The sequence below is a fragment of the Oncorhynchus gorbuscha genome, linkage group LG12 (genome assembly GCF_021184085.1).
Source record: "Oncorhynchus gorbuscha isolate QuinsamMale2020 ecotype Even-year linkage group LG12, OgorEven_v1.0, whole genome shotgun sequence".
Lineage (NCBI taxonomy): Eukaryota > Metazoa > Chordata > Actinopteri > Salmoniformes > Salmonidae > Oncorhynchus > Oncorhynchus gorbuscha.
In genome coordinates this window covers 67,739,312-67,755,623 of record NC_060184.1, presented here as the reverse complement: position 1 = coordinate 67,755,623, position 16,312 = coordinate 67,739,312, and the positions used below count along the sequence as shown (strand labels likewise).

Sequence of the window (16,312 nt, the reverse complement as noted above, 5' to 3'; positions counted from 1 at the left end):
TTCCATTTCAATATTATCGCTTGCACAGTGCTCCTTGGGATGTTTAAAGCTTGGGAAATCTTTTTGTATCCAAATCCGGCTTTAAACTTCTTCACAACAGTATCTCGGACCTGCCTGGTGTGTTCCTTGTTCTTCATGATGCTCTTTGCGCTTTTAACGGACCTCTGAGACTATCACACTGCAGGTGCATTTATACGGAGACTTGATTACACACAGGTGGATTGTATTTATCATCATTAGTCATTTAGGTCAACATTGGATCATTCAGAGATCCTCACTGAACTTCTGGAGAGAGTTTGCTGCACTGAAAGTAAAGGGGCTGAATAATGTTGCACGCCCAATTTTTCAGTTTTTGATTTGTTAAAAAAGTTTGAAATATCCAATAAATGTCGTTCCACTTCATGATTGTGTCCCACTTGTTGTTGATTCTTCACAAAAAAATACAGTTTTATATCTTTATGTTTGAAGCCTGAAATGTGGCAAAAGGTTGCAAAGTTCAAGGGGGCCGAATACTTTCGCAAGGCACTGTATACGCATGCATACCTACCTACACGCACACATTCAGAAAAACACACACACTAATCAAACCTCAACCGACCAACCCTGATCTTCAACCCTCCCAGGCTGCAATATTGCTGTTAACTAAATAAAACTGAATACTGCATCATACATGGACAACTGGTTGTATTTTAATAAAGGGAAACAGTAGAGTTGATTTTACAATGTTTATTTTTTAGCTTTATGAAGATTAGCTCAATTACATTTAAAAGATTGGACTCAATGTTGTTCATGTTTTTGTTATTTCTCTACACTGTTTTATTTATTTTTTATTTAATCTTTATTTAACTAGGCTAGTCAGTTAAGAACAAATTCTTATTTACAATGACGGCCTACCAAAAGGCCTCTGCGTGGATGGGGGCTGGGATTAAAAATATAGGACAAAACACACACCACGACAAGAGAGACATAAGACCACAACATGGTAGCAGCACAAAACGGTACAAACATTGTTGGGCACAAACAGCAAGAAAGTAGAGATTGTTCTATACAGTACTAAATAAATGCACTGTCACGTTCCTGTTTGGATTGTAAATATGATTTCTATCCAATACAGAGACATGAACCAGTTTGTCTTTCCACTTCATATAAACGTTTTAATGTATATTTTCAAACAACGCGAGACCTGAGCAGTGGACTGGAGTCGTGGTCTGACGTCATCCGAAAATGGCTACTTCGTAAAAGGATTTATAAAATACGGTATTCTCATTTTACACATTTAAATCCGTCTATATGCTCTGTTTCTACATTTCAGAGATTTTTAATGTTATGTTTGCACATGTGGTTACCCTCCTGAATGCACCGTCATTTTAAAATGGACTAACTTCGCTAGTTTACCGCGCTCGTCGTATTTCGAAATAAGAGCGCTTTGTTATTAACAGTAATTTATCCGCGAAATCAACATTTAAGAGAGATTAAATGGTTTCAAACTTCATAAACGTTTATCTTAATGTACATTTATAATTATAGCATAGGAAATGATTCACAATTAAATTGATATGAGTAATGGTTCAACAGTAGCTGATTTTCGCGGTTAGCTGTAGGGCAGTTAGCTATGGAACTGAGGAACTTTTATTTTCATAATGTTGGCTAAACCGTTCGATGAGATGAGTGTTGTGGTTGTAATTGTGTATTCATTTCAATCACTTATTTTTATCCCAACAGAACACCCGATACACACTTTCAACCAAACATTAACATTATTATAAAGGGTGAGTACATGTGTGTTTATGTAAATGTATTATGTGTATCTTGCTGAGGGAGAGAGAAGGAAAGAACTTGAATGGTAGATGGGATAAGCTATTATTATTTTGGGAGATAAAATATTGACTGTTTAAACAATAATGTTTTGGTAAAAAGATTAGGGCTGGACATGGAGAAATGTAAACACTCTCAAAATCATAGGAATATGGATGCAAGGACTGACCATCCAAGATATCAACATAGTTTTAATCATGATTTTAGCTTTTACAGTGTTTGTTTATATTTACAATGTTTACAAACATTGGAGTTAAACAAGCTTATATTTTGACTTCTGATGAAGTGTGACAGTAAACTAAGCTCATTAGGCATTTCTAAGATATATTCTTCAAGAATCCATGAGGATATATAATTCATTCATACGTCCAGAAATGGATGTAGACTTCCCCTTTAAATACTGTCAGTTTGAGGTTGGACCTGTCCTAGCCTTTCTCAAATATGAACAGCAACAACCTTGCAAGCACACTATCTCCTCTGACATAAAGACCTTTTAGTAAAGGTATTGCACTGTTAGTTAAACTATCCGGTTGAAATTAATTCCCCTCCCTGCAGTTTGACCCCAGCGTGAACCTGGAAGCAGTAATGTCACAGCTGGCCCACAGCGAGCACCTGTTGGAGCAGCTGCGTTGGCAGCGGGAAAGCAACGTTCTGTGTGACATTACGGTCGTCGTGGGCGACACGCTGTTCCGAGCGCACCGTAATGTCCTGGCAGCGTTCAGCGGGTTCTTCTCCGCACTGCCTGACAGAGGTCACCTGGTCACAACCCTTAACCCGGAGTTTGTCAGTGAGCAGGCCCTGAACACCCTGCTGAAATACATCTATTCTGGAGAACTACTCACTGACAGGTAGGTACATCACTACACTGATGTGTACGAAGCTAATTTAGCAATAGGTGTGGCAATACTATTCATCAAATCAAAAGGTGTGTAAGCGCCCCTACTACTCCTTTTGTATAATATGACTACACCACCATCATACCATCACAATAACTATGTATCACAGGAGGCTGCTGAGGGCAGGAATGGAATGGTATCAAACACATGGAAAGCATTCCTTTTATTCTATTCCAGCCATTACTATGAGCCCGTCCTCCCAAATTAAGGTGCCACCAAACCCCTGTGCTATGTAGGATACAATATTGTTGTTAATCTGTTGTTTATCAGTTTTAGTTATTGATCTCTTGTTTATTTGTGGTTGCCATGATAACAGTGATGGGTCGGAGGCCGTGCTGGGAGCGGCGGTGTTCTTGGGGATGAGGGAGGCAGAGCGTCACCTGATAGACAAGTCTGACAGCCAACGGGAGATGAGGATAGAGTCAGCCTCACCTACCACCTCCCCCCATTGCTTAGCTTCACCCCCCAGCCCAGAGGCGTTCAAGCCCTTGTCCTGCGTTTCTGGAGGGGGCTCGGTAGAGAGGGAGGAGGAAGAAGAGCGGGGAGATCCAGAGTACACCCCTCCCTCCCCAAGCCCCCCAACATCCCCCCGAAGAGGAGCGAGGAAAAGAAAGGGAAGAAAGCCAAAGGCCACACCTCAAAACCAACCCTTGCCTAGCAACCCAACATCACCTAGCCATGATGACACCCAAGATGACACAACAGTCTCCCAGCCTCAGAGGGGGAGGGGCAGGGGGAGGGGAAGGGGGAGGGGAGGAGGAATGAGGAGGGATCTGTCATTGAAGGTGTCAGACCTTCAGATCGTTGAGGAGAATGAGACAGACCTCAGCCCTTCATCATTGAAACCTGTCAAGAGGCAAAGGAGGAGCAGTGGAGAGAGGAGAGGAAAGAAGAGAGGGAGAGGCAGAGGCAGAGGAAGAGGGAAACTGAAGGAGAGCAGATCGAGCGATGGAGAGGGGGATGAGTGGAAGGCTGGGTTGAAGAACCAACAGGTGAAAGAGAAGCCAGTGTGTGCTGAGTGTAACAAAGAGTTCTCTGAGATCAGTAGCCTGAGGAGACACATGAGGATCCATAAAGGAGTGAAACCTTTCCAGTGTCTCTTCTGTTCCCGAGCCTTCACACAGGGAAACCAGCTCAAGACTCACCTCCGTATACACACAGGTAAGAGACACACACATAGCTAGCATACACACAGGTAAGAGACACACACATAGCTAGCATACACACGGGTAAGACACACATACACACTCCTCCGCATACACGTACAGGTGTGAAACAACCTAACTGTCTCTCTGCCTTTCTAGGAGAGAAGCCGTTTGCATGTTCTCAGTGTGACAAGGGTTTTGCCCAGAAGTGTCAGTTGGTGGCTCACTGTCGAATGTACCACGGAGAAGAGAAACCTTACACCTGTGAACAATGTGGGCTGCAGTTCGCTACCTCATCTAACTACAAGATACACTGCAGGTAGGACTGTGTGTGTCTGAGTGTGCATGCATGTTTGGAGAGAAGACCTATTTGTGTGTATCTATCTACCTGTGTGTGTGTCCATATAGGAAGCACAGTGGAGAGAAGCCGTATGTGTGTGAACAGTGTGGGAAGGGTTTTGCCCAGGCCAGCACTCTGACCTATCACATGAGGATCCACACAGGAGAGAAACCTTACCAATGTGACGATTGTGGGATGGCCTTCTCCGTCTCTTCCTCTCTCATCACACACAAACGCAAACACACAGGTAACACACTGAAGCAAAGAGAAACATTACCAGTTAAATTAGAATTGATGGTGTGTGTGTGATCATGTGTCCCTGTATTCTCTGACGTGTGAGATCATGTGTCCCTGTATTCTCTGACGTGTGTGTGTGTGAGATCATGTGTCCCTGTGTTCTCTGACGTGTGTGAGATCATGTGTCCCTGTATTCTCTGACGTGTGTGTGTGTGTGAGATCATGTGTCCCTGTATTCTCTGACGTGTGTGTGCGCGCGCGTCTGTGTTTCTGTGGTGAAGCTCCAGGTGTGTGTGTGTGTGTGTGAGATCATGTGTCCCTGTTTTCTCTGACGTGTGTGTGTGTGTGTGTGTGTGTGAGATCATGTGTCCCTGTTTTCTCTGACGTGTGCGTGTGTGAGATCATGTGTCCCTGTATTCTCTGACGTGTGTGTGAGATCATGTGTCCCTGTATTCTCTGACGTGTGTGTGAGATCATGTGTCCCTGTTTTCTCTGACGTGTGTGTGTGTGTGTGTGTGAGATCATGTGTCCCTGTATTCTCTGACGTGTGTGTGAGATCATGTGTCCCTGTATTCTCTGACGTGTGTGTGAGATCATGTGTCCCTGTTTTCTCTGACGTGTGTGTGAGATCATGTGTCCCTGTTTTCTCTGGCGTGTGCGTGTGTGAGATCATGTGTCCCTGTTTTCTCTGACGTGTGTGTGTGTGAGATCATGTGTCCCTGTATTCTCTGACGTGTGTGTGAGATCATGTGTCCCTGTTTTCTCTGACGTGTGTGTGTGAGATCATGTGTCCCTGTATTCTCTGACGTGTGTGTGCGCGCGCGTCTGTGTTTCTGTGTGTTTTCCAGGTGAAGCTCCACACGAGTGTCTGGTGTGTCAGAAGGCCTTCATTACCAAACGAGAACTCAACAAACACTCCCGCATCCACAACGGTGAGTCTACCGAACACACACACACACACGTGAGAACCAACCACTTTGAATACTTAAATCTATCCAAGGGAAAAGATGACAAGCAAGCTGTCTGTTAGTTGTGTAGATCTACTGTGTTCTAGAAGGGCATCTGTCCTGGAGTGGAGAGTAAATACAAGATGGAGAGAGTCACTTGGAAGAGGAGAGAGATGTAGGTAAAGAATAGAGGATGGAGAAGAAGGGACCATTTTTTTATTTTTTTTATTTCACCTTTATTTAACCAGGTAGGCAAGTTGAGAACAAGTTCTCATTTACAATTGCGACCTGGCCAAGATAAAGCAAAGCAGTTCGACAGATACAACGACACAGAGTTACACATGGAGTAAAACAAACATACAGTCAATAATACAGTATAAACAAGTCTATATACAATGTGAGCAAATGAGGTGAGAAGGGAGGTAAAGGCAAAAAAGGCCATGGTGGCAAAGTAAATACAATATAGCAAGTAAAACACTGGAATGGTAGTTTTGCAATGGAAGAATGTGCAAAGTAGACATAAAAATAATGGGGTGCAAAGGAGCAAAATAAATAAATAAATAAATAAAATACAGTTGGGAAAGAGGTAGTTGTTTGGGCTAAATTATAGGTGGGCTATGTACAGGTGCAGTAATCTGTAAGATGCTCTGACAGTTGGTGCTTAAAGCTAGTGAGGGAGATAAGTGTTTCCAGTTTCAGAGATTTTTGCAGTTCGTTCCAGTCACTGGCAGCAGAGAACAGGAAGGAGAGGCGGCCAAAGAAAGAATTGGTTTTGGGGGTGACCAGAGAGATATACCTGCTGGAGCGTGTGCTACAGGTCGGAGATGCTATGGTGACCAGCGAGCTGAGATAAGGGGGGACTTTACCTAGCAGGGTCTTGTAGATGACATGGAGCCAGTGGGTTTGGCGACGAGTATGAAGCGAGGGCCAGCCAACGAGAGCGTACAGGTCGCAATGGTGGGTAGTATATGGGGCTTTGGTGACAAAACGGATTGCACTGTGATAGACTGCATCCAATTTGTTGAGTAGGGTATTGGAGGCTATTTTGTAAATGACATCGCCAAAGTCGAGGATTGGTAGGATGGTCAGTTTTACAAGGGTATGTTTGGCAGCATGAGTGAAGGATGCTTTGTTGCGAAATAGGAAGCCAATTCTAGATTTAACTTTGGATTGGAGATGTTTGATATGGGTCTGGAAGGAGAGTTTACAGTCTAACCAGACACCTAAGTATTTGTAGTTGTCCACGTATTCTAAGTCAGAGCCGTCCAGAGTAGTGATGTTGGACAGGCGGGTAGGTGCAGGTAGCGATCGGTTGAAGAGCATGGATTTAGTTTTACTTGTATTTAAGAGCAATTGGAGGCCACGGAAGGAGAGTTGTATGGCATTGAAGCTTGCCTGGAGGGTTGTTAACACAGTGTCCAAAGAAGGGCCGGAAGTATACAGAATGCTGTCGTCTGCGTAGAGGTGGATCAGGGACTCACCAGCAGCAAGAGCGACCTCATTGATGTATACAGAGAAGAGAGTCGGTCCAAGAATTGAACCCTGTGGCACCCCCATAGAGACTGCCAGAGGTCCGGACAGCAGACCCTCCGATTTGACACACTGAACTCTATCAGAGAAGTAGTTGGTGAACCAGGCGAGGCAATCACTTGAGAAACCAAGGCTGTCGAGTCTGCCAATGAGGATGTGGTGGTTGACAGAATCGAAAGCCTTGGCCAGATCAAAGAATACGGCTGCACAGTAATGTTTCTTATCGATGGCGGTTAAGATATCGTTTAGGACCTTGAGCGTGGCTGAGGTGCACCCATGACCAGCTCTGAAACCAGATTGCATAGCAGAGAAGGTATGGTTAGATTCGAAATGGTCGGTAATCTGTTTGTTGACTTGGCTTTCGAAGACCTTAGAAAGGCATGGTAGGATAGATATAGGTCTGTAGCAGTTTGGGTCAAGAGTGTCCCCCCCTTTGAAGAGGGGGATGACCGCAGCTGCTTTCCAATCTTTGGGAATCTCAGACGACACGAAAGAGAGGTTGAACAGGCTAGTAATAGGGGTGGCAACAATTTCGGCAGATATTTTGAGAAAGAAAGGGTCCAGATTGTCTAGCCCGGCTGATTTGTAGGGGTCCAGATTTTTCAGCTCTTTCAGAACATCAGCAGAATGGATTTGGGAGAAGGAGAAATGGGGAAGGCTTGGGCGAGTTGCTGTTGGGGGTGCAGTGCTGTTGACCGGGGTAGGAGTAGCCAGGTGGAAAACATGGCCAGCCGTAGAAAAATGCTTATTGAAATTCTCAATTATGGTGGATTTATCAGTGGTGACAGTGTTTCCTATCTTCAGTGCAGTGGGCAGCTGGGAGGAGGTGTTCTTATTCTCCATGGACTTTACAGTGTCCCAGAACTTTTTTGAGTTAGTGTTGCAGGAAGCAAATTTATGCTTGAAAAAGCTAGCCTTGGCTTTTCTAACTGCCTGTGTATAACGGTTTCTAGCTTCCCTGAATAGCTGCATATCACGGGGGCTGTTCGATGCTAATGCAGAACGCCATAGGATGTTTTTGTGTTGGTTAAGGGCAGTCAGGTCTGGGGAGAACCAAGGGCTATATCTGTTCCTGGTTCTAAATTTCTTGAATGGGGCATGTTTATTTAAGATGGTTAGGAAGGCATTTAAAAAAATATCCAGGCATCCTCTACTGACGGGATGAGATCAATATCCTTCCAGGATACTCCGGCCAGGTCGATTAGAAAGGCCTGCTCGCTGAAGTGTTTCGGGGAGCGTTTTACAGTGATGAGACCATATAGAAGTGTAGCGGGAAGAAGATGGAAGCGATGGATAGACTGATAAAGGAGTTGATATGGAGATTATAGATGTTGCTGAGTTTTTCCTGACCATGTGACTTGACCAGGAAAGACTCCTGGGCCTAGTTGTAGAGAATGGGGAAATATTTGGATGTGTGTGTTTGCTGTATGTGTGTGTAGGTGGAGACTCAGCTGTTAAGCAGCGTGTGACATGTGAGCTGTGTGGAAACACCTACGCTGGCCTGAGCAGCCTGAAGAAACACCAAGAGAGACAACACTTAGGTGAGATGTGTGTGTGTGTGTGTGTGTGTGTGTGTGTGTGTGTGTGTGTGTGTGTGTGTGTGTGTGTGTGTGTGTGTGTGTGTGTGTGTGTGTGTGTGTGTGTGTGTGCCAACTTATCCTTTTGGCCATCTATGTTAACCTGTGTGTGTGTTCTCCAGTTCCAATGGCGGTTCCAGAATGGGTTCTCCTCCACAACATTCCTATCGACCACCAGGGGCTAATCTCCCGCGATGCGCCCAGCCCCATGCACGAGGAGCCAAGCAACCCTGACCCCGAGGAGCCAGGCAACCCTGACCCCGAGGAGCCAGGCAACCCTGACCCCGAGGAGCCAGGCAACCCTGACCCCGAGGAGCCAGGCAACCCTGACCCCGAGGAGCCAGGCAACCCTGACCTCGAGGAGGCAGACAACCATGAACCAACGACCCCTAACTTGAGCCCAAACCCTCTCAGTGTTCTAGTAGAACAGTTGCGTACATCTTCCTCCAACTTCTCTTCCTCACTCTCCCACTGTGATCCAGCCTACCCTGTCGAAGACATGGAGCAGATCATCATCATTAGAACTTTGGACAATGACCCCTGCCCTGACCCCTGACTCAACCACCTCTGACCGCCTCACCCAGATCCTAACATAACTCTCAGGCTTGGAGTGGATCGAACCTTTTTGAATGGATCAACGGGACCTACAGGATCCAATATGAATCAGCTGTAGTGTCAGATGTAGAACTGTGAATAGTGTGGATGTTGACAAATCATATATGTAATAACATTTACATTTTAGTAATCCACAGCGATTTAGCATCCACAGTGATTTACAGTAGTGAGTGCATAACCTTTTGTAATTCACTCCATCTTTTAATGAAATGAACTCATTCAGATCTAAACATGTATTTTATTGTATGTTTGAAACCCACAGAACAGCCAGGCTCACCATCTCCTGGCTTTGCATTTCTCTACACATCCTGAATCGTCCTCTGTTCAATGTTCTGGTTTTAATCCCACATCTCAGTAACATGGGGTTTAATGTCTTATGGAATCTAGAGGTAGTATTGAGATGGATGGATATTTATGAAAAGTCAAGGTTTTTAATTCAACAGCTCTATTCTTTATTCACACACCTTGATTTTTCCCCCCAAAATTGGTGTTACAAAGTGGGATTAAAATTGATTTAATTGTAATTTTGTGTCAATGATCTACACAACATACTCTGTAATGTGAAATTGGAAAAAACATTCTAAGATGAGTAAAGAAATATATATATGTGAAAAATACAGCACTTACAGTTGAAGTCGGACATTTATATACACTTAGGTTGGAGTCATTTTTCAACCGCTCCACAAATTTCTTGTTAACAAACAATAGTTTTGGCAAGTCGGTTAGGACATTTGCTTTGTGCATGACACAAGTAATTTTTCCAACAATTGTTTACAGACATTATAATTCACCGCATCACTTATAATTTACTGTATCACAATTCCAGTGGGTCAGAAGTTTACATACACAAAGTTGACTGTGCTGTTAAACAGCTTGGAAAATTTCAGAAAATTATGTTATGGTTTTAGAAGCTTCTAATAGGCTAATTGACATAATTTGAGTCAATTGGAGGTGTACCTGTGGATGTATTTCAAGGCCTACCTTCATACTCAGTGCCTCTTTGATTGACATCATGGAACAAATCTAAAGAAATCAGCCAAGACCTCATAAAACATTTTGTAGACCTCTACAAGTCTAGTTACCAAATGCCTGAAGGTACCACGTTCATCTGTACAAACAATAGTATAAACACCATGGGACCACACAGCCGTCATACCGCTCAGGAAGGAGATGCGTTCTGTCTCCGAGAGATGGACGTACTTTGGTGCAAAAAGTGCAAATCAATCCCAGAACTACAGCAAAGGACCTTGTGAAGATGCTGGAGAAAACAGGTACAAAAGTATCTATATCCACAGTAAAACGAGTCCTATAATGACATAACCTGAAAGGCCGCTCAGCAAGGAAGCCACTGCTCCAAAACTTCCATTAAAAAAGCCAGACTATAGTTTGCAACTGCACATGGGGACAAAAATTGTACTTTTTGGAGAAATGTCCTCTGGTGTGATGAAACAAAAATAGAACTGTTTGGCCATAATGACCATCGTTGTTTGTAGGAAAAAGGGGGAGGCTTGCAAGCTGAAGAACACCCATCCCAACCGTGAAGCACAGGGGTGGCAGCATCATGTTGTGAGGGTGCTTTGCTGCAGGAGGGACTGGTGCACTTCACAAAATAATGGCATCATGAGGGAGGAAAATTATGTGGATATATTGAAGCAACGTCTCAAGACATCAGTCAGGAAGTTAAAGCTTGGTCGCAAATGGGTCTTCCAAATGGACAATGACCCCAAGTATACTTCCAAAGTTGTGGCAAAATGGCTTAAGGACAACAAAGTCAAGGTATTGGAGTGGCCATCACAAAGCCCTGACCTCCTATAGCAAATTTGTGGGCAGAACAAAGAAAGAGTGTACGAGCAAGGAGGCCTACAAACCTCACTCAATTACACCAGCTCTGTCAGGAGGAATGAGCCAAAATTCACCCAACTTATTGTGGGAAGCTTGTGGAAGGCTACAAGAAACATTTGACCCAAGTTAAACAATTTAAAGGCAATGTTATCAAATACTAATTGAGTGTATGTAAACTTCTGACCCACTGGGAATGTGATGAAATAAATAAAAGCTGAAATAAATAATTCTCTATTATTCTGGCATTTCACATTCTTTAAAAAGGTGGTGATCTTAACTGACCTAAGATGGGGAATTGTTACTGATTAAATGTCAGGAATTGTAAAAAAAAATATTTAAAAAAGTTTAAATGTATTTGGCTAAGGTGTATGTAAACATCCGACTTCAACTGTATATAACTTGATTAGTTAAGTATTACAACCCCTGAGTCAATACATATTAGAATCCCCTTTAGCAGTGATTACAGCTGTGAATCTTTCTGGGTAAGTCTCTATGAGCTTTGCACACTTGAATAGTACAATATTTGCACATTATTTTCAAAATTCTTCAAGCTCTGACAATTTGGTTGTTGTTCATTGCTAGCAATGTCATAGACTTACAAGACGATTTAAGTGAAAACTGTAACTAGGCCACTCAGGAACATTGTCTCGGCAAGCAACTCCAGTGTAAACTCAGCGAAAAAAGAAACGTCCCTTTTTCAGGACCCTGTCGTTCAAAGATCATTTGTAAAAATCCAAATAACTTCACATATCTTCATTGTAAAGGGTTTCATAAACACTGTTTCCCATGCTTGTACAATGAACCATAAACAATTCATGAACATTCACCTGTGGAACGGTCATTAAGGCACTAACAGCTTACAGACGGTAGGCAATTAAGGTCACAGTTATGAAAACTTAGGACACTAAAGAGGCCTTTCTACTGACTCTGAAAAACACCAAAAGAAAGATGCCCGGGGTCCCTGCTCATCTGCGTGAATGTGCCTTCGGCATGCTGAAGACTATAAATGTGGTCAGGGCAATAAATTGCAATGTTCGTACTGTGAGACGCCTAAGACAGCCTACAGGGAGACAGGATGGACAGCTGTGTAACCACGTGTAACAACACCTGCACAGGATCGGTACATCCGAACATCACACCTGCGGGACAGGTACAGGATGGCAACAACAACTGCCGAGTTACACCAGGAATGCACAATCCCTCCATCAGTGCTCAGACTGTCCGCAATAGGCTGAGAGGCTGGACTGAGGGCTTGTAGGCCTGTTGTAAGACAGGTCCTCACCAGACATCACAGGCAACAACTTTGCCTATGGGCACAAACCCACCATCGCTGGACCAGACAGGACTGGTAAAAAGTTATCTTCAATGACGAGTTGCCGTTTTGTCTCACGAGGGGTGATGGTCGATTTCACGTTTATCGTCGAAGGAATGAGTGTTACACCGAGGCCTGTACTCTGGAGCGGGATCGATTTGGAGGTGGAGAGTCCGTCATGGTCTGGGGCGGTGTGTCACAGAATCATCGGACTGAGCTTGTTGTCATTGCAGGCAATCTCAACGCTGTGCATTACAGAGAAGACATTCTCCTCCCTCGTGATACCCTTCCTGCAGGCTCATCCTGACATGACCTTCCAGTATGACAATGCCACCAGCCATACTGCTCGTTCTGTGCGTGATTTCCTGCAAGACAAGAATGTCAGTGTTCTGCCATGGCCAGCGAAGAGCCCGGATCTCAATCCCATTGAGCACGTCTGGGACCTGTTGGATCAGAGGGTGAGGGCTAGGGCCATTCCCCCAAGAAATGTCCAGGAGCTTGCAAGTGCCTTGGTGGAAGAATGGGGTAACATCTCACAGCAAGAAATGGCAAATCTGGTGCAGTCCATGAGGAGGAGATGCACTGCAGTACTTAATACAGCTGGTGGCCACACATGATACTGACGGTTACTTTTGATTTTGACCCCCCCTCCCCCCCTTCGTTCAGGGACACATTACTCCATTTATGTTAGTCACATATCTGGAACTTGTTCAGTTTATGTCTCAGTTGTTGAATCTTGTTATGTTCAAACAAATATTTACACATTTAGTTTGCTGAAAATAAACACAGTTGACGGTGAGAGGACGTTTCTTTCTTTGCTGAGTTTATATTTGGGCTTGTGTTTCAGGTTATTGTCCGTAATTTCGATTAAGACAATGAGCACGCTAGGACGCATGTAGCATTAGTCAATATAACTATTTGTTTTGTACTTTTGAAATGTACAGCGACAGAATTCAGAGCATGTGCTGTTTTTACAGTGCTCTCCCTGTACCCAAAGTTAGAACCGTAGGATAAATAAAGGGGGCATATACTGTAAGCAGACAATGAAAGCACTTAAAATATTAGATGATTAGAACAGGATAGAACAGCGGCGTCTGGTAAGATAATTTACAATTTTTGTAAATAACAGCTGGTGCACGATATCTAAGGAAGTCTCGAGCTATTGCTCGCCTGAGAAAGAGTATCTCATGATTAGCTGTAGACCACACTACCTAACGAGAGAGTTTTCATCTGTATTCTTCGAAGCTGTTTACATACCACCACAGTCAGAGGCTGGCACTAAGACTGCATTGAATGAGTTATATTCCGCCATAAGCAAACAAGAAAACGCTCACCCAGAAGCGGTGCTCCTAGTAGCCGGGGACTTTAATGCAGGGAAACTTAAATCTGTTTTGCCAAATTTCTATCAGCATGTTAAATATGTAACCAGAGGAAAAACAACTCTATACTCCACACACAGAGACACATACAAAGGACTCCTTCGCCCTCCATTCGGCAAATCTGACCATAATTCTATCCACTTGATTCCTGCTAATAAGCAAAAATGAAAGCAGGAAGCACCAGTGACTAGATCAATAAAAAAAGTGGTCAGATGAAGCAGATGCTAAGCTACAGGACTGTTTTGCTAGCACAGACTAGAATATGTTCCGGGATTCCTCCGATGGATCTGAGGAGTACACCACATCAGTCATTGGCTTCATCTGTAAGTGCATCGATGATGTCGTCCCCACAGTGACCGTACGTACATACCCCAACCAGAAGCCGTTGATTACAGTCAGCATCCGCACTGAGCTAAAGGCTAGAGCTGCCGTTTTCAAAGAGCAGGACTCTAACCCGGAAGCTTATACGAAATCCCGCTTTGCCCTCCGACGAACCATCAAACAGGCAAAGCGTCAATACAGGACTAAGATCGAATCGTACTAGACCTGTTCTGACGCTTGTCTAATCTGGCAGGGCATGCAAACCATTACAGACTACAAAGGGATGCACAGCCAAGAGCTGCCCAGTGACATGAGCCTACCAGACGAGCTAAAGTACTCCTATGCTCGCTTCGAGGCAAGTAAAACTGAAACATGCATGAGAGCACCAGCTGTTCCAGAAGACTGTGTGATCACGCTCTCCGCAGCCAATGTCAGTAAGACCTTTAAACAACATTCACGAGGCCGCAGGGCCAGACGATTACCATGATGTGTACTGCGAGCATGTGCGGACCAATTGGCAAGTGTCTTCACTGACATTTTCACCCTCTCCCTATCCGAGTCTGTAATACCAACATGTTTTAAGCAGACCACCATAGTACCTGTGCCCAAGAACACTAAGGTAACCTGCCTAAATGACTACTGACCCGTAGTACTCACGCCTGTAACCATGAAGTGCTTTGAAAGGCTGGTCATGGCTCACATCAACACCATCATCCCAGAAACCCTAGCACACCATGACAGTCGTGTAGAGGGCACATCAAAACATATTCCACCTCAGGAGTCTGAAAAGATTTGGCATGGGTCTTCAGATCCTCAAAAGGTTCCGGAGCATTCTGACTGGTTGCATCACTGCCTGGTATGGCAACAGCTCGGCCTCCGGCTGCAAGGCACTACAGAGGGTAGTGCGAATGGCCTAGTACATCACTGGGGCCAAGCTTCCTGCCATCCAGGACCTCTATACCAAGCGGTGTCAGAGGTAGGCCCTAAAAATTGTCAGACTCCAGTCACCCTAGTCATAGACTGTTCTCTCTGCTACCGCAGGCCAAGCGGTACCGGAACGCCAAGTCTAGGTCCAAGAGGCTTCTAAACAGCTTCTACCCCCAAGCCATAAAACTCCTGAACATCTAGTCAAATGGCTACCCAGACTATTTGCATTGCCCCCCCCCCCCTTACATCACTGCTACTCTCTGTTGTCATCAATGCATAGTCGCTTTAATAACTCTACCTACAGTACATGTACATACTACCTCAACTAACAGGTGCTCCCTGCACATTGACTCTGTATCGGTAAATGGCTGTATATAGTCTTGCTTTTGTTATTTTACTGCTGTTCTTTAAGTACTTGTTACTTTTATCTCTTCTTATCTGTATTTTTTTACACCTGTTGTATTCGACACATGTGACTAATAAAATTAGATTTGATTACATTGCTCTAAAATAGGTTACAGGCTACAGTAGAACAGTCAAAACAGTTGGCGAAATGAAGAGGGGTAAATAGACCGAATTATTAGGGTGAGGCACATGGACTAACATTTTACTACACAACATACACTTAGTATTATTTTCTTAGCTACAGTATACATATCTCCCTGGCATATTACATCATTTATGAAGCAGCATACAAGTCATTTTTGCACTCGGCTCATTTGAACAGGAAGGTGGCGTGGCGATCCTCCGAGTTAGTTAACAGTAGTTTGTGCGCAGCACAAATCATGCTTCATTGACAGCATGGCCGATGTTGAACGTTATTTATTTTAAACTTGGAAAAGAGCCCCCTAATCCCAGATTTGGGACCACACAGCCACTGTCACTGATTCCTGGAATATATATTCTTTCTCTTTTCTTCAAACAGTCATCTTTATTCAATATTGATTAATTATTGCAATATAGAAACCCGTCATTATTGTCCCTACCCTTTACAGACCATGCTGTCCCTTATATATCTGATACCAAGATTGCTCAGTCATAGCTGGTTCAGATTTTAATTTGTAAACATTTTGAAAAACATAACTCCACTTTGACATTATTGGGTATTGTGTGTAGGCCAGTGACACAACATCTCAGTTTAATGTATTTTAAAATCAGGCTGTAACACAACAAAATGTTGAAAAGTCAACGGGCGTGAATACTTTCTGAAGGCACTGTAGATGCACCACTATGCTTAGGATTGACACTTTTAACATTTTACATTAGTGTGGATTGAATAAAGTTAACGTTTAAAAAAAATGTGTGTTTTTTTTAAATCATCAGATATTTAATAATTCTAATGAATGTTGGGTGAGCGTTTCTTCGCTTGCATTTTTGATTTTACAAGCGCGAGGGCGCGCCTGTGTTGCCATAGGAATGTAAACATTTC

General features: G+C 43.7%; 1 protein-coding gene across 1 annotated transcript; it reads left to right on the top strand.

Annotated features, from left to right (window-relative positions):
- Window positions 1-1,145: 1,145 nt before the first annotated feature.
- On the top strand, window positions 1,146-9,736 carry mynn (myoneurin). Its single transcript, XM_046290824.1, has 9 exons — window positions 1,146-1,257; window positions 1,723-1,769; window positions 2,371-2,663; window positions 3,028-3,872; window positions 4,016-4,175; window positions 4,265-4,443; window positions 5,282-5,365; window positions 8,350-8,451; window positions 8,610-9,736. The coding sequence occupies exons 3-9, from the start codon at window positions 2,401-2,403 to the stop codon at window positions 9,041-9,043; spliced, it is 2,067 nt and encodes a 688-aa protein (XP_046146780.1). The 5' UTR covers window positions 1,146-1,257; window positions 1,723-1,769; window positions 2,371-2,400; the 3' UTR covers window positions 9,044-9,736.
- Window positions 9,737-16,312: the final 6,576 nt, after the last annotated feature.

Bases quoted from the DNA above. Each gene is read 5' to 3' on its own strand.
- mynn (XM_046290824.1), top strand. From the start codon at position 2,401: ATGTCACAGCTGGCCCACAGCGAGCACCTGTTGGAGCAGCTGCGTTGG. The intron at 2,664-3,027 runs GTAGGTACATCA...CCATGATAACAG, and splicing joins GGAGAACTACTCACTGACAG to TGATGGGTCGGAGGCCGTGC. The intron at 3,873-4,015 runs GTAAGAGACACA...CTGCCTTTCTAG, and splicing joins TCACCTCCGTATACACACAG to GAGAGAAGCCGTTTGCATGT.